General features: G+C 42.7%; 1 protein-coding gene across 1 annotated transcript in view; it reads right to left on the bottom strand.

Annotated features, from left to right (window-relative positions):
• The window catches only part of LOC109897213 (collagen alpha-1(XXIV) chain-like), a 187,836-nt gene that overhangs the window by 74,317 nt on the left and 92,162 nt on the right, over positions 1-21,357 (bottom strand). The window contains exons 15-25 of the mRNA XM_020491764.2: positions 19,621-19,674; positions 19,420-19,464; positions 18,705-18,758; positions 18,445-18,498; positions 17,613-17,666; positions 12,075-12,128; positions 11,880-11,933; positions 10,912-10,956; positions 10,666-10,719; positions 8,584-8,628; positions 457-510 (exon numbers count right to left, since the gene is read on the bottom strand). Of these exons, the coding sequence (XP_020347353.2) occupies positions 457-510; positions 8,584-8,628; positions 10,666-10,719; positions 10,912-10,956; positions 11,880-11,933; positions 12,075-12,128; positions 17,613-17,666; positions 18,445-18,498; positions 18,705-18,758; positions 19,420-19,464; positions 19,621-19,674 (567 nt within the window). The remainder of the gene's footprint in view (positions 1-456; positions 511-8,583; positions 8,629-10,665; positions 10,720-10,911; positions 10,957-11,879; positions 11,934-12,074; positions 12,129-17,612; positions 17,667-18,444; positions 18,499-18,704; positions 18,759-19,419; positions 19,465-19,620; positions 19,675-21,357) is intronic.

Below are 21,357 nucleotides of genomic sequence, written 5' to 3' on the forward strand. Positions count from 1 at the left end.
TCTATATTTTACATTTAGCAGACGCTCTAATCCAGAGCGATTTACAGTTAGTGCATTCATCTTAAAATAGCTAGGTGGGACAAAGACATACTGTATCACAGACATAGAAATATTTTTTTTCTGAAATAAAGTAGCTATCAGTAGAGTTGGAACTAGAAAGTGCAAGTGCCAGTTCAGGTTATTTATCTATTTTCTTTTTGCCAAGAGACTAGAGGTGGCTCGGGTTGGGGGTGTAGGGTTTGAACATAGCCTGAAGGCAGGGAAGGGCAGTTCCTCTTTCTGTTCCGTAGGTAAGGACCATGGTCTTGTAGTGGATACGAGCTTCGACTGGAAGCCAGTGGAGTGTGCGGAGGAGCAGGGTGACATGAGAGAGAACTTGGGAAGGTTGAAATCTAGACAGTAGGAACACAGCAATGTACTTTGACAGCCTAATGGCCCTAAAAAAAAACATGCTACCTTTTCACCGGCTTCTCCTACTCCCCCTGACATCCCGATCAGGCCCGCTGGACCCTGCAAGGAGAGAGAGAGAGAGAGAGAGAGATCAATAGTATACAAACATCCGGGTAAAGTATGTCTATTAGAGGAGACATGATCCCCACCCATCAGTATGTTCATAGAGGTCATAGATAACTATGTAATGGTGATGTAAGGATGGGGAAAGAACTGCAATCACATGCTTGTAAAAGGAAATTACATGAAGGAACCAGGGAAAATCCCTCAATGAAATTTGAGCACATGAAACTGAACAAATGTAATTAATTAGTATATGCAATGTTTTATGTTGTTAAAAAGTAATGAGGCAATGCAAATCATGTCAAATGCTAATTTGGTGTTGTATGAACAAGGCAATAAAAACAGACATTCTTTTCACAGTATTCACAAGCCATATTCCAAGGCTACACACTGCTGTGGATAAAGAAATGAGAGGCATATACACTACGTGACCAAACGTATATGGACACCTGCTCATGGAAAAATCTCATTCCAAAAGCATGGGCATCAATATGGAGTTGGGCCCATCTTTGCTGCTATTTCAAATTCCACACTTCTGGGAAGGCTTTCCACTAGATGTTGGAACATTGCTGTGGGGGCTTGCTTCCTTTCAGCCACACGAGCATTAGTGAGGTCGAGCACTGATGTTGCCCGATTAGGCCCGGCTCACAGATGGCATTCCAATTCACACCAAAGGTGTTCAGTGGGGTTGAGGTCAGGGCTCTGTGCAGGCCAGTCACGTTCTTCCACACCAATCTCGACAAACCATTTTTGTATGGACTTCGCTTTATGCACGGGGGCATTGTCATGCTGAAACAGGAAAGGGCCTTCCCCAAACTGTTGCCACAAAGTTGGAAGCACAGAATCGTCTCGAATGTATGATGTAGCTCCAGACCATTATTTCTCCTCCAACAAAGTTTACAGTTGGCACGATGTACTCAGGCAGGTGGCATTCTCCTGACATCCGCCAAACCCAGAATCATCCGTCAGACTGACAGATGGTGAAGCGTGATTCATCACTCCAGAGAACGCGTTTCCACCTCTCCAGAGTACAATGGCGGCGAGCTTCACGCCACTCCAGCTGACACTTGGCATTGAGCATGGTGATCTTAGGCCCGTAAACGCAATATGCTCCCGCAATAATATACCACGTACACTATATACGTCGGAAGTTTTCATACACCTTAGCCAAATACATTTAAACTCAGTTTCACAATTTCTGACATTTAATCCTAGTACAAATTTCCTGTCTTAGGTCAGTTAGGATCACCACTTTATTTTAAGAATGTGAAATGTCAGAATAATAGTAGAAAGAACGATTTATTTCAGCTTTTATTTATTTCATCACATTTCCAGTGGGTCAGAAGCTTACATACACTCAATTAGTATTTGATAGCATTGCCTTTACATTATTTAACTTGGGTCAAACATTTCAGGTAGCCTTCCACAAGTTTCCCATAATAAATTGGGTGAATTTTGGCCCATTCCTCCTGATAGAGCTGGTGTAACGGAGTCAGGTTTGCAGGCCTCCTTGCTCACACACGCTTCTTCAGTTCTGCCCACAAAGTTTCTATAGAATTGAGGTCAGGGCTTTGTGATGGCCACTCCAATACACTGACTTTGTTGTCCTTAAGCCATTTTGCCACAACTTTGGAAGTATGCTTGGGGTCATTGTCCATTTGGAAAACCCATTTGCGACCAAGCTTCAACTTCCTGGATGATGTCTTGAGATGTTGCTTCAATATATCCACATAATTTCCTACCTCGTGATGCCATCTATTTTGTGAAGTGCACCAGTCCCTCCTGCAGCAAAGCACCTCCACAACATGATGCTGCCACCCCCGTGCTTCACTGTTTGGATGGTGTTCTTCTGCTTGCAAGCCTCCTCCTTTTTCCTCCAAACATAACAATGGTCATTATGGCCAAGCAGTTCTATTTTTGTTTCATCAGACCAGAGGATATTTCTCCAAAAAGCACAATCTTTGTCCCCATGTGCAGTTGCAAACCGTAGTCTGGCTTTTTTATGGTGGTTTTCTTCCTTGCTGAGCTGCCTTTCAGGTTAAGTTGATATAGGACTCGTTTTACTATGGATATAGATACTTTTGTACCCGTTTCCTCCAGCATCTTCACAAGGTCCTTTGCTGTTGTTCTGGGATTGATTTGCACTTTTCGTACCAAAGTACTTTCATCTTTAGGAGACAGAATGAGTCTCCTTCCTGAGTGGTATGATGGCTGCGTGGTCCCATGGTGTTTATACTTGCGTACCATTGTTTGTACAGATGAACGTGGTACCTTCAGGCATTTGGAAATTGCTCCCAAGGATGAACCAGACATGTGGAGGTCTACAATTTCTGAGTTCTTGGCTGATTTCTTTTGATTTTCCCATGATGTCAAGCAAAGAGGTATTAAGTTTGAAGGTAGGCCTTGAAATACATCCACAGGTACACCTCCAATTGACTCAAATGATGTCAATTAGCCTATCAGAAGCTTCTAAAGCCATGACATCATTTTCTGGAATTTTCCAAACTGTCAGAAGTCATAGTCAACTTGGTGTATGTAAACTTCTGACCCACTGGAATTGTGATACAGTGAATTGTAAGTGAAATAATCTGTCTGTAAACAATTATTGTAAAAACTACTTGTGTCATGCACAATGTAGACGTCGTAAAACGCTGGCCAAAACTATAGTTTGTTAACAAGAAATTTGTGGAGTGGTTGAAAAACGAGTTTTAATGACTCCAACTTAAGTGTAATGTAAACTTCCGACTTCAACTGTATAGCAGGAGCTGTTCCAGGCCCGCCACGCCACGTCTGTTGACTCATCCAGCTGTAATCCATAGAATTCACTGGCTTGTATGCGAAGCAGTAATTGTTTCAAAACATCTCATGTCACTGGTTCCGTTGTCAAATTGTCTGTATAGTTTTTTTGGCCTTTCCCCCCAGCAATCAAAACTCAAATCAAATCAAATGTATTGTAATGTCCCAGCCATATCTGCGGCAGCAGGAATAATGAAGTCCTCCACAATGGTATAGGGCTTGCCTGTCCTAAGCCACTCGGTAGCTCACCATATAAGACACTTCTAGCCCCTTCTTATTAATGGTATCTGTTGATTTTATACATGTCTACCTACTCAAAGGTTATCTTAATTCTCGCTACAAAAAACTCCTGTGGCTTATTTTTCAAATTGGCTTGTTTTGTTTCTAAATGTCTGTGCAAGAGTGAAGGTTTCATCAAGTTGTGAGATAGTACTTTTACACAGATAACGCACTGTGACTGGGGAAAGGCACTACTCCCAATGAAAGTGAACCCCAAATCAATGTAGTTCTCATTATATTTACGCCTCTTCGATGGTCCAACATCCCAGTCTGTTGTTCGTTGCTTTCCCGGGCTGCATCAGATTCACAACTGTCAGTGTCCATGCTAGCTGGGCTAACAACAAATGTAGAATTACTGATGCTAGCATTGGATGTTCTCATGGAAGCAGAACAACTTGTGTCGTCGACAGGTGCAGGTGTAGTACTGCTGGAAGTAGCAGTACTACCAGTAGGTATATGTCTCTATGGACGCGGGTTTTTACTAAATTGACTGTTTGAAAATGTGAAGACAATTCTTATGTGATTCTTTATTCTTTATGTGAATCACATTTTTATTTTGTTGTACCCCCGACAGCATTGCGCATACCCCTGGTATGGCCATTGCTTGGCATCTGACCGTAAGGCGCTGCAGAGGGTAATGCACACGGCCCAGTACATCACTGGGGTCAAGTTTCCTGCGATCCAGGACCTATATACTCGGGGCGGTGTCTGAGGAAGGCCCAAAAAATTGTCAAAGACTCCAGTCACCCAAGTCATAGAGAGTTTTCTCTGCTACCGTACAGCAAGTGGTACCAGAGCACCAAGTCTAGGACCAAAAGGCTCCTTAACAGCTTCTACCCCCAAGCCATAAGACTGCTGAACAGCTAATCAAATGGCCACCCGGACCTATTTACATTGACACCCTGCCCTTTGTTTTTACACTGCTGCTACTCGCTGTGTGTTATCTTGCATAGTCACTTTACCCCTACCTACATGTACAAATTACCTCGACTAACCTGTACCCCCACACATTGACTCAGTACCGGTAGCCCCTGTTGTTATTTTGTGTTACTTTAAATGTTTTACTTTAGTTTATTTAGTAAATATTTTCTTAACTCTATTTCTTGAACTGCATTGTTGGTTAAGGGCTTGTAAGTAAGCAGTTCCCGGTAAGGTGAACTACACCTGTTGTATTCGGCACATGTGACAAATCAAAAGTGATTTGATTTTGATTCAACCTGGGCTGATTCTGCCACCCAGCCCTTTGTAGTAGGTCTACAGCAGCAGTTCTACTCTCACTAGAAGAGTGTTGCCACATCCTACTGTCCTGCGCCTAAAACGCTGGCTAACAAAGAGAATGCGGGCTGATGTAAACATGAGAATGAAGGGCTGGATAAAGGGCTGAGGTTTGGCCCAGCGCCAGTGTCGACGGTAAGGAGAGGAGTGGATAGTAGACGATAGGAGCAATGTCTCTTGCCCCAGTGAATCCTGAAAGGCTGGTGAAAACGTCCCCAGTCTGGCCAACCACTAAACCCAGTGTGGTCACTGTGGTTGTCTTACTATGTACGAGGCAAATATGCATGACCAAAATGTCATTGTTGCACAAGAGACGTACCGTACTTCAACGTGTGTTTCTGTGGCTACGTTTCTTGTCTTTTTCAAAATGTATTTTCTATCTTTCCCCCCCATCAGCTCTTAGTTCCTCAATATGTGGTGTGTTTGACAGAGACAGAACACATCTGTGGCAGGTTAGACGTAGCCTGTAGAACTCCCGTTGGAGAAGAGGGATGTATAGAGTGGGGATCGGGACAGACAGAGCCGTACACAGAGCCAGAATTGTGACCACACTTCTGGACTCCATTAGTCGTTGATGCGATGGAAGGAAGTGGGGAAAATAGGATGGGAGGAAAAAAGGGGGGAGGAAGAAGGGAGATTTTCCTGGAACATCTAAAGCCAATGCCGTCTGGCAGTTGCGAAACAGAGAGGCCACTGGGGCTGGGGCAATATGGCCAGAGGTGTGAAAGACGCACGCAGACAGACACTGCAGTGCTGTACATTACACTGGGTCCTCTGAACACTCCCGCGTGTGACAGTTGAGAGTCTCCTGTTTCTGTGTGTGGATGGGAGTCTTAATCATCCACAGATGTTGTGATAAGAGCGGGTGCAAACCAGATAGCTAGTGGGTACATTCCTGTCTGTTCTAATGTATATATTAAACAACAAACTAACTTGTGAAAACACAGTAGGCAACCGCAGAACACATCTCTACTGTAAGGTATAAGTCCCAGCGTAGCCCCAGGCATGCAGGCAACTGATTTGTACTGTAGTGTCTGTGAGTAAAGGCAAAGACAGGCAGCCTTGGGAAACATGGGAACACTAGTGTCTCCAGATCCATACAAAATCCCTTAATTGAGGCATGAATTGGGACAACATGGCGGTATACCGTATATTCCAACACTATTGAAACTATTTCCTTTAAGTTTTTTAAGACGTTAATATTTGTTGCTACTTTTTTAAGTTAATACCCTCAGTCGACTTCTGCAGTACGTTAGGGGATAAAGAAGATAGTGTTCTTCTTTTCACCTATCTTCATTTCACCTGGGTGGGTAGGATAGTCTGGAAGGGCAGGACGAGGACGGGGGAGCAGGTAGCTGACTAGTGGTGGCTATTCAGCAGCTTGATGGTCTGGGGGTAGTAGCTATTGGCCAGTCTTACAGTTTTTGCAGCAAACTGCGAGTCACATTTTTTAGTTACTTGTATAATTTTATGAACTGGGATGTCTTTCCTTTAAATAGTTTTGGTCAGAGGCTGTTTAGCATTAACTTAGTATTCTCTATGGGTTTTGACATGTACTTGTTAGCATTGCTAACATTCGGATAACAGAGGCAGTGGGGTTAGAAAATAGTGCCCCTTGTGTTCAGTGCCTGCATTACCAAATATCCAGGGTATGGCACAAGGTCGGCATGAAGGTATGACAATCTGCATACCCCCCAAGCCTAGTATCCTGTATCATTTAACAGTAGAAAACTGGTTCAAGGGCTTTCTCTCTATGACAGGGCCTCTTCAGATAGGGCTTTCAGTTTTCGAATTGCAGTCTGCAGCGATCTGCTTTCTCAGGTGTGTGTGTGTCTGTCAGCTTCCTTAGCCCTGGGTTAAGATGTGTGTCACAGTGAAGGTTATAAGTAGAGCAGAGCAGCAGCCAAGGAGAGAGACTGAAATCACCTTTGTAGGTACTATAGAAGAGAACCTTCTCTGTTGTCAAGTGCTACTAGTCTCTCACCCACATGTTTCAAAGCAAAGCACGAATCTGTCAATTCCCTCAGCAGTAATTCAATTCAGAGGCATTTCATTTTTTTATTACTGTGATTTGATTGGGGGGGGTCACACTGAAATGGAACACTTGACGACCCAATCTAACTTGGCCCAAAATACAGCACATCCTACAAACTCCCAATAAATGATCGGTTCAAACACTTTATGGGCAACATGTTGCTGTAAGGGCTCTCTAGGTGACACAATGAAGCCTTAGTGAACACAATCACAAACAGCCCAGGAATATGCTGACCCAGTGCTAACCCGCAGTTAGCCAACCTGTCAACAGTCTCTCTTCAAACCTTCCAGATGATATTTATTTGGAAAGTGATGTAATGGCCTTCATTAGAGCCTCCATGTGTTTCCCGAGCAGATATATATATTTTTTACATGGAGCCTGAGGCTCCTTGGCTTCAAAGGGCCCTAGCTCGCTAGCAACAGTCTGTGGTGGGTGGTTAATACCTCTGATATGTGCTCTTCTATGCAACAAAAAAAGAGTATGTCCCAAATGGCACCCTATTTCCTACATAGTGCACTACTTTTGACCAGGGCTCTGGGTGTCATTTGGGATGCAAACAATCAGACGCACACAAGGCGTGTTTGGTGGCAGCGGGTTCCACAACGCGCATACTGCAAATATAAGCATCACGGGGCCTGATGAACACAGAGAGGCATAATGCATTAAGATATGAGATGTTAGGGGGGCTTGTGTGTAGATTTCTTGCATGGGAAAACATGTTGCTGTGTTTGTATTGAGTATCAGAAGACTATCCGGACCATAAAACAACAGACAGACTTTTGAAACATTGCCGTTTTACAGTTAATTAGACCAATCCAAAGTGATTGTATTATTCCACAGATGTTTTAAAAACTAGCTGGGCCACTGATGTTTTTGTTCCATCAGTGGTGGAGCCATTAAAATACTTGTTATTGATGAATGAAGATTGATTATCATAGATTGATTAAGACACTGGCCAAACATCTGGATAGTCAATTTTGTTGTTGTTGTAGTGCATGTGTACTGTATACATGTACAGTTTGTGTATGTTGCTAAGGGCAACAACACAATTCCAGTTATGCAGTTAGTTTCCTTGAAGAGACATTTTTACTCCCCAAACAATTGAGTCTCGCACAAACAAAAGAACGCAAGTCCAAAATGAGGTCACTTCCAGAGAACATCACTGACTGGAGCTCCTTATACTCTACAGTGGTGGTCTGCCAATTTCTGGATAGAAACACACTCATTTTAGGCATGGAGAAAATTCCTCACAGCAAGACATCAAAAATACTAATGTAGTTTCCTCAATGCTCCTGCCTCCTACTCCTCTTATTCTCTATTTATCCTCTACCTCCCTACCCCTCATCCTCGACCTCTTCCTCCCTGCCTTCTCCTCCTCTACCACCATCACCTCCTTTCCTATCCTTTCACTCCTCCATCTCCCTACCCTACAAAATCCCTTAAGGACCTTTACATCTCCATCACTGCACTCAGACTAACGAAAGCCAACCACTCTACATCAACGTTCTTCCTATACTATGGGGATAGGGAAAAACGTCATGAAAACCTTCATGTTCTCGGCAGGAAGTAGTGGCTTAATTACTTATTCCAATTGCTGTACATTAACGAATTCGAAGCATCTCATCTTGCCGCTAGCGCTGCGGTGTTTTCATGTGTGCATTGTCAGCTCAAAACACCAGACTCACTTGCGGTCCATTTTTTCCAAGGCCGCCAAGTTCCCCCGTCTCCCCCTGAAAACCAGAACATCAAAACAGAACATTAGTTAGCTAGCTTTCTGTGTGCATTAAAGATCCAGCTGTTGGTTGCACTTTCACATGATCAACAGCTTGCACAGGGTTAATAAACAAATGATTAAAGCACACATGGCGACACTCTTGATTTCCTCTGTTTCTGTTTCTTTCACTCCTGTGGGTTGTCATTATGCTTTAATGACAGCCCAGGGAGAATTCCTTCTCCGTCTTAATAATGAGGCGCAACACATCTATTAGACAACCAACCAGCCCCACCTTGAACTAACCCAAGTACCCAACGCAGAGACACTGACTTACTGCATGGCATTTTGAGGAAAACACTGAAGGGGAATTCCTACTGATAAACCTCTGCTACATTGTGTGGCAGTGAAGACGACGGCACAAGGCATTGTGCAGGGTACACACCAGGGGAAACCGACTGCTCCTTTCATTGTAGCCCCGGAAGTTCAACGCTGATATCAGTACTGCAGGCATTGTTAGTAGAAAACAGGATTCCCCCATTATAGTGAATGGAAAAATGGCAATCTTTGTGGTTATATATATATATATATATATATATATTATTATTTTTAATCACAGTACCAATAATTGCTTCTAATACACCAGATGTACAGTACAATATGTCCTTGAACTGATTATTTTAAATTGCACACAGAAGAAATTATAAGGATATTTAGTTGCTAATGGCAACCTGCAATACCCCGGTCAGCCTTCAACTCGATTTACTCAATGAGAGTGGGCAACACTGAGCTAGCCTGCAACGTCACTTCCTGGAGTAGCTCAAACTGTGCATGTCATGTCTGCATGAGAAGCCATCTTAACCGACTTAATCTGGCTTCAATGCACTGTTGAGTCTTCACATAAGAATGAATGGTGTCACGTGATCAATGGTTTTGAGTGTACAAAACATCAGGAACCGCGACTCAGACTGACCGTGGTTTATCCAGGTGAAAGCTATTATCCCGTATTGACGTGACCTGTTAAATCCACTTCAATCAGTGTAGATGGAAGGGAGGAGACAGTTTAAAGAAGGATTTTTAAGCCTTGAAACAATTGAGACATAGATTGTGTATGTGTGCCATTTAGAGGGTGAATGGGCAAGACAACTGAAGTGCCTTTGAATGGATTATGGTAGTAGGTGCCAGGCACACCGGTTGAGTGTGTTAAGAACTGTAACACGGTTTGTATGTATGTGTGAATCAAGAATGGTGCACGACCCGAAGGACACCCCAGCCAACCTGACACAACTTTGGGAAGCATTGGAGTCAACAGGGGCCAGCATCCCTGTGGAACGCTTTCGACACCTTGTAGAGTCCATACCGCGACGAATTGAGGCTGTTCTGAGGGCAAAATGGGGTGCAACTCAATTTTAGGTTGTTGTATTAAGTTAAGTTATATTAAGTTGTTTAATGAAGTTATTAATTAATTAAGTTATATTAATATTAAGTTGTTCCTAATGTTTTGTACACTCAGTCTAAACAGTCATTGGTACACAACAATTAGCTCTAATGAAGTAACATGAGAAACAAGTCTGGAATTCTACCCTTCGTTAACTTAAAGAAAAAACTGAACCAAGACATGTCGATTAGATATGGTTATCGCTGGTTATTGCTCACTGTTCTGTAATCATTCTGGAAAGCTAGCTTACGATTAGACACTTAACACGGGTGGAAGGCCAATGGAAAGAGATTGTTAGACAAACACACACTCGATTGTATCAGCAAATGGACTTGATCAACTCACATTACGTTGTCTGGGAGGCTGGTGGTTTGTCTAAACAGACCAATACTGTGTGTACCAGAGGAGGTTAATGGCAGGAGCTATACGAGGACAGACTCACAGGCTGGAATGGAATTATGGAACGGGTATCAAACACATCAAAACATATGGAAACCACAAGTTTGACTCCATTACATTTATTCCATTCCAGCCAAAACAATGAGCCCGTCCTCCTATAGCGCATCCCACCAGCCTCCTCTGTTATGTACAGTATTCAAGCTGATAGTCACTTCTTACCTTCAGTCCCTCTGGGCCAGGTTCGCCAATGTAGCCTTTCCTTCCAGGTCTACCCTGAGAAAATGAAAACAAATACTGTTGATTACAGGGTACTCACGCTTGTTTTGAATCACATCTCATCTATATTCCTGTGCAATAACGAATACATGTGAAACACCTGGAGAAGGGTGGAGGTTGGGGCCAACAGGAAAACATGCACAGTGGTTTATTTATAATGTGATAGGATGGCAGGCTGGAGACACTTACAGTGGGGCCAGGACCGCCAGGAAGGCCAAGGGGCCCCTCATCCCCCTGAAAACACAGTAAAACTGTTAAACACAGTGCAATACATTGCATACAGCTGGATATGGAGATATGGTAATGTCACTTGGCACTGGCAGTAACACTGGCTGAATAACAATCCCAATTTCTCGTCCCATCTCATCCCATGTGCACAGATCGACCAATGTTCATGCCACATACTGTAGGTCATGCAACGGCCTGTGTGTGTGTGTGTGTGTGTGTGTGTCTGTGTGCGTACAACCATCAATCATTCTGTTCCCTCTATCAAAGTCACCTGGATGTTTCTCTCCATGTTCACTACCCGAAGGAGCATTTGATAAATCCAATGTTAAGCATCCCTGATTTCTGTCTCTACTACGAACCATGTTCTGCTTTGAAGCATTTTCTCGGATCAGTTTAAGTGAAATTACATCAGTGCCATAGTGATTGAACTACACAGCATTCTTGCCGGGCTATACAATAATACTCTGTGCCAGGAAAGAGAGAGAGAGAGAGAGAGGGCGCGGGACCTCCCAACTCTGTACCACAGTTGAGTTGGATGCCAAAACTAACACTGTACGTACTGTACACACGGCCAAGAATTCTGTTCTTATTTTCCACTACTGCCTGGAAAACTCCTGGACTTGGCCTGCCTTGTTTTTATTAGCACCCTGTGATGAATCATGACATCATACAGTACAGTGGAACATGCCCTGGGACCACTCCACACAACCTGAGCCTGGCAGCGCAGCCTGAAACTAGTAACGTTTGCCTCAGTACTGGTGGCAGGTTCAAATGCCGAGTATGAACAGACTCCATGAACTCGCATCTGTTTCATAATCAAATGCAAAACACGTTATCTTGATTGAACTCATTTTACGCAAATGATCAGGATTGCTACCTACTTGTTTAGTTGTGTCTGTGCAGTATTTTTAAAAATCCAAATCTATTACCTCTATTCCTTTTGGCCCTGGTGGTCTCTGCGGCCCTCTGGCACCTTGGAGACCCTGAACCAGAACAGGATATTAGTGAAAACACACACATTAACCCCTCATGAGAAAAAAAAACACACTGAGGATTAAGTCTTTTTTTGGTGGGATAGAGTTGAGTTGAGAAAACAGTTCATGCGTCTTTTTGATTTGATTTACCTTGGGTCCAGGGGGGCCATTGAGACCTGGCACACCGATGTCTCCAGGAAAACCCTGAGAAAACAAGACAAGAGTACAAAGAAAGAGTTCAAAAGGAGCCACCTAGTTCTTTGACTGACATTATAAGTCACATGACTGATGTGATCGTGTAAATTTGACAGCCGCACCTTTTTTCTAGCACAACACACCTGAACTCCTGAACACACCTACATGTATACAATTACTTTATATTCCATTCTATAACATCATCATTTCTGTATGTCTGCATACAGAAAGAGAGTGTAGGATTTCCACATATTTTATTTTATTTATTTATTACACCTTTATTTAACCAGGTAGGCTAGCTGAGAACAAGTTCGACATTGGCCAAGATAAAGCAAACAGTTCGACACATACAACAACTGTCACACCCTGACCATAGTTTACTTTGTATATTTCTATGTTTTGGTTGGTCAGGGTGTGAGCTGAGTGGGCATTCTGTTTCATTGTCTAGTTTGTCTATTTCTATGTCTGGCCTGATATGGTTCTCAATCAGAGGCAGGTGTTAGTCATTGTCTCTGATTGGGAACCATATTTAGGTAGCCTGGGTTTCACTGTGTGTTTGTTGGGTGATTGTCCCTGTCTCTGTGTTTGCACCAGATAGGGCTGTTTCGGTTTTCGTTACGTTCTTTGTTTTGTAGTGTTTGTATTGATTCGTGTTTTTATGTTTGTTTATTAAACATGGATCGCAATCTACACGCCGCATTTTGGTCCGACTCTCCTTCACCACAAGAGAACCGTTACAACAACACAGAGTTACACAAACAAACATACAGTCAATAATACAGTAGAAAAAGTCTATATACAGTGTGTGCAAATGAAGTAGGATAAGGCAATAAATAGGCCATGGTGGCGAAGTAATTACAATATAGCAATTAAACACTGGAATGGTAGATGTGCAGAAGATGAATGTGCAAGTAGAGATACTGGGATGCAGAGGAGCAAGATCAATAAATAAATACAGTATGGGGATGAGGTAGTTGGATGGGATTTTTACAGATGGGCTATGTACAGGTGCAGTGATCTGTGAGCTGCTCTGACAGCTGGTGCTTAAAGCTAGTGAGGGAGATATGAGTCTCCAGCTTCACATAGCGTGACTACATGCATGTGCACTGCCATTTGTGGCAGGATAAGGGTCATGGGAGAGGGATGCATTTGGATCCACTGACCCTCTTTTTTTTTAAATAGACTACTTAATTTACGGATTCTCAATTATAAGAACAGAGAGCACACAGCCACTTTGTAAGCCACAGTTGGTAACAGTAATAAATACTTATTTATAGAGAGTCAGGGCTTAACTGACTTATCGGAACATGCTGTAAAGGAGGTGATGGATAGCGATGTTTGGTGAAGACTGTCAAACACACCTGCCTCAGTACGGCATGGCTGGCTCATTTAAAACATGTGGGGGGAGCGGTGGGGGGGAGAGTTGATGGAGGAGAGGGGGAGAGGGAGTAATGGATGGAGACCCATCAGATTTACAGGTGTGGCATTTTAATAGGGTTAAATGGAGTGAACCTTTCTGGACTCTTTGATCTTGACGAGGCAACAAACAGTGAAACACAACGACCCATAAAGTAGAGTTCTAACGTTTCTAGGATGGACAATAAAAAAAGTGAGCCATTGTTGGATTCAGTTTGATAAAAACACGTGTTTCACATGACATGCACACATCAAGATGATCTGTTTATTCCCTTCAATGGTGATTTCCTAATCTCCTCTCTGTTAGATATGCTAGACAGAGTAAATCAAAACCAATGTGACACAGGGAATAAGGAAAGCTTACTTGACCTATTTCTGTAATGGATTTAAGGAGTGCTACAACTGTATTTCTCAGATGGTTCAGTTGGCTTGGCGAGTGTATCCTGTCCTCCCAGGTTGGACTCTGTCCCCCAAGTTCAATACTATGTCTTATCTGTTTGCTTATCTGGGTCGTTCCACGAAATGAGTGTTTTTTTGCATCCATTTCATATTTTAAGTAGAAATTGTGCAACAATGATGAATTTTAAAAGCCTATATTAAATAGTGTCCTTTAATATAGACCACATGGAGAATTTAATCAATCAGATTTTTTTTATTTGAAAGAAACTTTCTAAAGTGTAAAATTCATAATTTTGACATGTCCCTCCATGCACCCTCTGTGACGTCTACAAAGCAACTTAACCCCAACATTTCTCCAAGTTTTTTTCCATCATTGTAAAGCCCTAGTTATTTAGTTGTTTTGACAAAGTCATTTCTGAAGATTATTATTTATTTCATGTGATTAGTGATTCATTTACGTCTGCCAACCTTGTTTGCCCGAGCACTTGGACGTTTATTGGGATGAATCTCTCTGGGCCAAGTCAAAAGGGCTCCCGAGTGGTGCAGCGGTCTAAGGCACTGCATCTCAGCGCAAGAGTCATCGCTAAAGACCCTGGTTTGAATCCAGGCTGTATCACATCCGGCTGTGATTGGGAATCCCATAGGGCGGTGCATAATTGGCCCAGCGTCGTCTGGGTTTGGCCGGGGTAGGCCGTCATTGTAAATAAGAATTTGTTCTTAACTGACTTGCCTAGTTAAATAAAGGTAAAAAAAAAACATTTGACTATACTTATACAAATTTATGAAAACAAAAATGTGCCCTTTGGTCTTCAGGTTCCTGAGTGGCGCAGCAGTCCAAGGCACAACATTGCAGTGCTGGAGGTGTCACTACAGATCCTGGGCTGTATCACAACTGGCCGTAATCTGGAGTCCCCATAGGGCAGCGCACAATTGGTCCGGGGTAGTCCGCCATTGTAATTAAGATTTTGTTCTTCACTGACCTGCCTAGTTAAATAAAAAATGTCAAGTGTCAATCTGCAGTTGCTACATATATTTTTAGACTCATAAATGAATGATATGAACCCATTGATTATTGAAGAATATAACTTACCTTATAAGCTCAATTCAACTGCCGTACCCCACCAGAAACCAAAATATGAACATGTTTTACTCCAATGTTTTTAAACAAAGTCAATGGAAACAAACACTATACGGTTTAAACTATTTTCATATCATGGACGGTCATTCCTTGCATCCATAGCTCTGTCATTTAATTTGAAAGGGGTTACATTTCTCTAGCCACATCCCTCAGCTTTTTTACCAAAACAGAGCCAGGGAATTCACTTTGTTATTGTTTGAACTGCTGATTGCCGCCTTAAGGTTAGGGTTAGGCATAAGGTTAGCGTGTGCTTAAGGTTAGGATTGTGTTTAAAATGAGATTTTATGACTTTGTGGCTGTGCCAGCTAGTGAATACCCTGCAGCGCTGCCTCCAGTACATGAGCCATTCCAATAAATGCCAACCTGGGTTAAGTGAACTGAACTCTCATTTTAATATTTTCCTTTTCAAATATTTATTTCAAAAGAAACATTGAACATCTACTCGACAAATCACAGCGTAAAAGTAGGTGAGCTGGTTCTACTCTTTTTGGCCATTTTCTGGTGTTTTGTGGTGTTCTTTTTTTTTGGGTGAAGCTTGCATTCAATTGCCACTCCCTGTTGCACATAAGCTACCATTCCCCCTTTCACGAGGGGATTTACAGCTGATTTAAGTTGAAATTGTCAAACCGGTTACGGTCAACCCTGTTACTTAATAGGCACTTACCATAGTCATTATTTTTATTTAACCTCTTGGGATGGGAAAATTTAAACAATAGATGGGTTGTTCCATCAATTCAGTGCCTTTTGAGAAGTATAAAATGTTTGAATTCACCTCATTTTTACAATCAGTCATAAAGAGCACATGTTAAACTTGGGTGGCGTATTGCTGCCTTGAATTCTAAATAAATCACTAACAGTGTCACCAGCAAAGCACCCCCACCTCCTCCTCCATGCTTCACGGTGGGAACCACACATGCGGAGATCATCTGTTCACCTACTCTGCGTCTCACATTGCCCATGTTTCTTGGCCTAAGCAAGTCTCTTCTTCTTATTGGTGTCCTTTAGTAATGGTTTCTTTGCATTAATTTGACCGTAAAGGTCTGATTCACGCAGTCTCCTCTGAACAGGTGATGTTTTGATGTCTGTTAGTTTGTCTGTTACTTGAACTCTGTGAAGCATTTATTTGGGCAGAAATTTCAGAGGCTGGTAACTAATGAACTTATCCTCTGCAGCAAAGGTAACTCTGGGTCTTCCTTTCCTGTGGTGGTCCTCAAGAGAGCAAGTTTCACCATTGTGCTTGATGGGTTTTGCGACTGCACTTGAAGAAACTTTCAAAGTTCTTGACATTTTCTGGATTGACTGACCTTTATGTCTTAAAGTAATGATGGACTGTCATTTCTCTTTGCTTATTTGAGCTGTTCTTGCCATAATATGGGCTTGGTCTTTTACCAAATAGGGCTATCTTCAGCATACCACCCCTGCCTTGTCACAACACAACTGATTTGCTTAAATGCATTAAGAAGGAAAGACATTTCTTTTAACAAGGCACACCTGTTAATTGAAATGCATTCCAGGTGACTACCTCATGAAGCTGGTTGAGATAATGCCAAGAGTGCTCAACACTGTCATCAAGGAAAAGGCTGGCTACTTTGAAGAATCTCAAATATAAATTATATTTCGATTTGTTTAACACTTTCTTTTGGTTACTAAATGATTCTGTGTGTTTTTTTTCCAGTTTTTATGTCTCCACTATTATTCTACAGTGTAGAAAATAGTAAAAATAAAGAAAAACCCTTGAATGGTACTGGTACTGTAGATATCATTAAAAAAATCACTACACTGGACCTGTGCCCATCGCTTCTACACACTGTCTTATCTGTGTGTGTGTCGACGTAACTCTCTTTGTGTATGTTCAGCTGACACAACCTGGGAGTAACCATAGTGATAGACGCCAAACAAAGGCACTATCAGGCAATAACTAGAGTTAATATGGACCTGTGCCCAAGTTGCTATTACACACAGTCTAATTAGAGAGTAAAGACACAGAGCGAGACGTGGGGCTGGTAGGGTTTTATGGTGTTCGTGTAGTTATAGTGTTTTATGGTCATGTTTGTGTTTAGTCTGGAGGATCAGTAACTTCCATCCTGTCCCGTTGTATTTTTCCCAGTGTATCTGTTTGCAACCTGTCCTCTGGACAGAACACAGGTAATAGAGCAGGGGCCGTTTCTCTGTCCCATCTCTGCTGTCTCATCTCTGCCACCAATTTCCCTCTGGGACACTAAAGTTGAAACTGGAACTTGAAACAATCTCATCTCTGACAGGTAATAGGACAGGTGCACGATAAGGTCCCAGCAGATCAAGAATTTGAACTTGCCTAAAACAACACTATGTAAGGAACAGACATTTATATCAGGATAATATGTTTTTATGATTGGTTCAGTTTGCTTGGTTTGCTTTTTTTTACCATTTATAGCACTATATGAAAGATGTTTATGATAGAATACTGAGCATTATCAGTAGCTCAATTAGCATGCTACAGACTGTAATATCACACATCTAACAGAGTTCGGCTTTAATGATATCAGTGTTTGTTGTCTTACCTCAGGTCCTGGTGGGCCGGGAGGTCCCTGTGGTCCGATGTCACCCATCTTACCCTGTCAAACAGAGAAACGTGAAAACATGAACACAAATACTGGAAACATCAAAACGTAGTTTTTTTTAACCTTTTACTTAACGAATGCCAAGCAACATTCTCTCTTCTTCTCTTTCACACACAGACACCCACACATGCATAACGTATATTTTGAACAAAAACATATAAAAGGCATATAAAAGCTTGGCACTCAAAATCTCTGTTTCTCTGTAGTAAGTCTTCGCCATCACTCTATTTGACAGTTGCCAATGTTTCTGAGAAGGAAGGCACGGTGTGTATTGTTTTATCAAATATTAATATGGTCTCTCTGTGACGCCACCGTGACCAATGGTGTGTGATTGCGGGCCGCAATTCGGGGCGTTCCTCCATGCGGGTATTCCTGGATCTGCAGTAACGCCCCCCCCCCCCCGTAATAGGATGGGAGAGTCTTGGCGGTGTATTCACTTAATACTATGCCAAACTGTGCAGGTTTTTTTTTTTTTTTCTATGTTAAACATACTAATTCAGTGTAAAAAAATAAAAAAAATACAACTATGCCAGGACTATAGAACATACTCCCTGGTTGCCTGTCATCGACTCATGCAGGACCCAACAGATGGTCTAAATATGTTGCGTGAATTTGTCATCATCGTTTTCAGGCAGAGAGTTTAAAGTTTCGGACAGTTACATGGTCTGTCTGTAACAAAGTGAAGGTCTCTAAAAAAGGTACAGGGTGTTTACTGGGGTCGTTACATTAATTAAGTGACGCACGCACACACACACACACACACACAACGTACAGGTGGGCCTGTTTTCCCAAGGAGTCCAGGAGGTCCAGGTAAGCCAACAGCACCCTGGGGGCACAAACAAACACACAACACTTGTTTATGCTCCTATTCCCTCCATCACTCATTATCTGACTCCCTCTCTTTTACTTTTTTTTCTTCTATGTATGTCTGTGTGTGTGTGTGTGTGTGTGTGTGTGTGTGTGTGTGTGTGTCGCAAGGGACCCAGCATAGTTTAAAATCAATAAACATATTCAGATGGATGGGAAACCTACCTTGTCACCTTGGTAACCAATCTTTCCTGGTTCCCCCCTTAGTCCAGGTTCGCCCTGAATGTTACAGCATCACACAGAGATATAATACAAACAACTTGCTCCTCGGAGAGAACAGTGTTAACAACACAGGGAGGGACACACTGCTTCCCCATCCATGTTCAGGTGTCTATCTAAACCATCCTATAGGAGATACATCCTACCAAAGTCAAGCAGCAATTAAGATCAAGAGTTTTATTGATGAACTGTATAATCATTAGAAAGGGGGAAACAATCATAGTCAGGGGTACAACAGACCCAGAAAGGGGGAAGACGTTTAAAAAACACATCTCTATTTCTCAAGTTTATACTGTACCGAGATGTACACTCTTAGAAAAAAAGGGTTCGCAAAGGGTTATTCGGCTGTCCCCATAGGATAACGTTTTGCTTCTAGGTAGAACCCTTTTATGTTTCATGTTGAACTCTCTGTGGAAAGGGTTCTACATGGAACCCAAAAGGGTTCTACCTGGAACCAAAATGTTTGTCTTAAAGGGTTCTCCTATGGGGACAGCCGATTCACTCTCTTAGGCTCTAGGTTCTGTACTGCATATCAAATCCTCATTCCTCTCTTCTGTTACTCCCATCCCGTTCCCTTCACTGTGTACTTGAATGTAAAACACACTCTCCTCATCCACACACTGGGATAGATCATTCACAATAATATAAATATTTAGATCACCTTATCACCTTTCAATCCAGGCAGCCCCGCATTTCCAGTCAGGCCCTAATAGAGAGAAGGAACAGGAGAGGGAGTCCTCAGTGGCAGCCATTTTGAAAAAGAGAACAGAGGACGATACAGAGACCGGTAGATGCAGAGAGACTGACTGGAAAACGGAAGAGAGGAAGAGAACGGAAAAGAGAAGACAGGGTGGGTAGTTACCATAGTTCCCACTATGCCAGTCAGTCCTCGCTGTCCCTCAGGTCCTTGGTCTCCCTGTGGAGAGAAGGGGGAGCAGGGTAAGATACAGCACGCATGCGCGCAGCACACACACAAACACACACACTTCATCAAGTGTACAGTATGTATTATACTGGCTCAGATTTACGGCGCAAGACAATGAAGGACATGTTCCACAGGAAACATCCAATACATCCGTTTCCCACTCGCAGCCCATTATTTTGACACATGCGGTTACCGCCTGGGCCTAAACACTACATTCCTGTAAGTCAATGCCTATGATGACTTCCAAGCTGTGCCTGTGCTGACAATAAAGCATCCGTTCGGAGTTGGGCCGTCCACACGAGCCGACGCATGGCTGGAACATAGCGGACGCACAACTGCAACATGACATCTAACCAGCTGTGACATGGACAGGGTAGGAGTGACCGGACACTGTGCTGCTGGAAAAGGGTCTGAATTATCGTTCTAATCATTGTAATTACACTGACCAAGGGTGTGGGACCAAAGGCCAGTTCTGTAAGTGATTCTATGCGTTCCAGGCCTACTGGCCTACCAGTGTGGCTCAGTTTCCCAATGCTGTGCTTTGAGGGGATTGTCATCAGATCTGGAGAGAAATGCAGCTCCAGCAAACACAGCAGGGACTGATAAAGTACACGCACAAACACACAGCAATGCATACGCGCACACACACAGATACGGCTCCTCTTCATCAGAGCCAGCCTGTACACTTGGACAGATACCTTTGCTTCCTCCTACTTTTAGCCGCTGTCACAGAAACCAGTAAGGCTTCTTCACATTCTAAAACGTGAGAAGTACCGTGGTAAATTATGATTCATGAGGACTTCAGAGAAAAAGGTACTATAAGAGCAGCTGAGAATGAATAAGTGAATGCAGTTGTAAAACACAGAGTGGTTTGGTAAATAATCAGTTGTATTAGGGGCTCCCTGGAGGCTTTAGTAGAAGAGGTAAGAGGTAAGAGCAGCTGAGGATTAATAACTGAAAACAGTTGTCCTTTGTTCTCATTTTTATTTTACCTTCATTTAACTAGGCAAGTCAGTTAAGAACAAATTCTTATTTACAATGACAGCCTACCCCGGCCAATGCTGGGCCGCCCTATGGGACTCCCAATCACAGCCAGATGGGATGCAGCCTGGATTTGAACCAGGTACTGCAATGACACCTCTTGCACTCTTGCAGGGGTGAAATCAGTCCGGGCCTCAACTTGCTGTCGAGAGTTAAAATAATAGAATTCACAAGGTGCAATTTCTAAATTTGGTAGTGCATCAGCAGTCACTCAATTAGCCCATGTCAGCAAACATTGTTTAGTTTGTTAAGGTAGTCAAGCGGCCAGTTATCTAAACTTGTAGTAAGCATGGTTGAATTACCGACCGGGGTGGGGCCCATTGATCATCAGCTATCATATTAAAAACTGCAAACATTGACCTCCACTCTATGGCAAAATTAGTATAATTGCATGAAATTAGTTATAAAATCGCAAAATCTTCTCTCCGCCCCATGGAAAAATGTGAAGAATTGGGGGTATGGATGTGGGTACGCAGACCCACGAGGCACTGCGGGCCCCTCATGATGAGTTCCGTTTTTTTGTGAGGCTTCACAAAGCTGCCTTGGCAACGGTTGAGGAAACTCCATCCGGCGAGCATCCAGCGCCCCTCAAAGAGCTTAATGCGATGTCATTAAGGACATGTGGCTTAAAAG

The sequence above is a fragment of the Oncorhynchus kisutch genome, linkage group LG10 (genome assembly GCF_002021735.2).
Source record: "Oncorhynchus kisutch isolate 150728-3 linkage group LG10, Okis_V2, whole genome shotgun sequence".
NCBI classification, from domain to species: domain Eukaryota; kingdom Metazoa; phylum Chordata; class Actinopteri; order Salmoniformes; family Salmonidae; genus Oncorhynchus; species Oncorhynchus kisutch.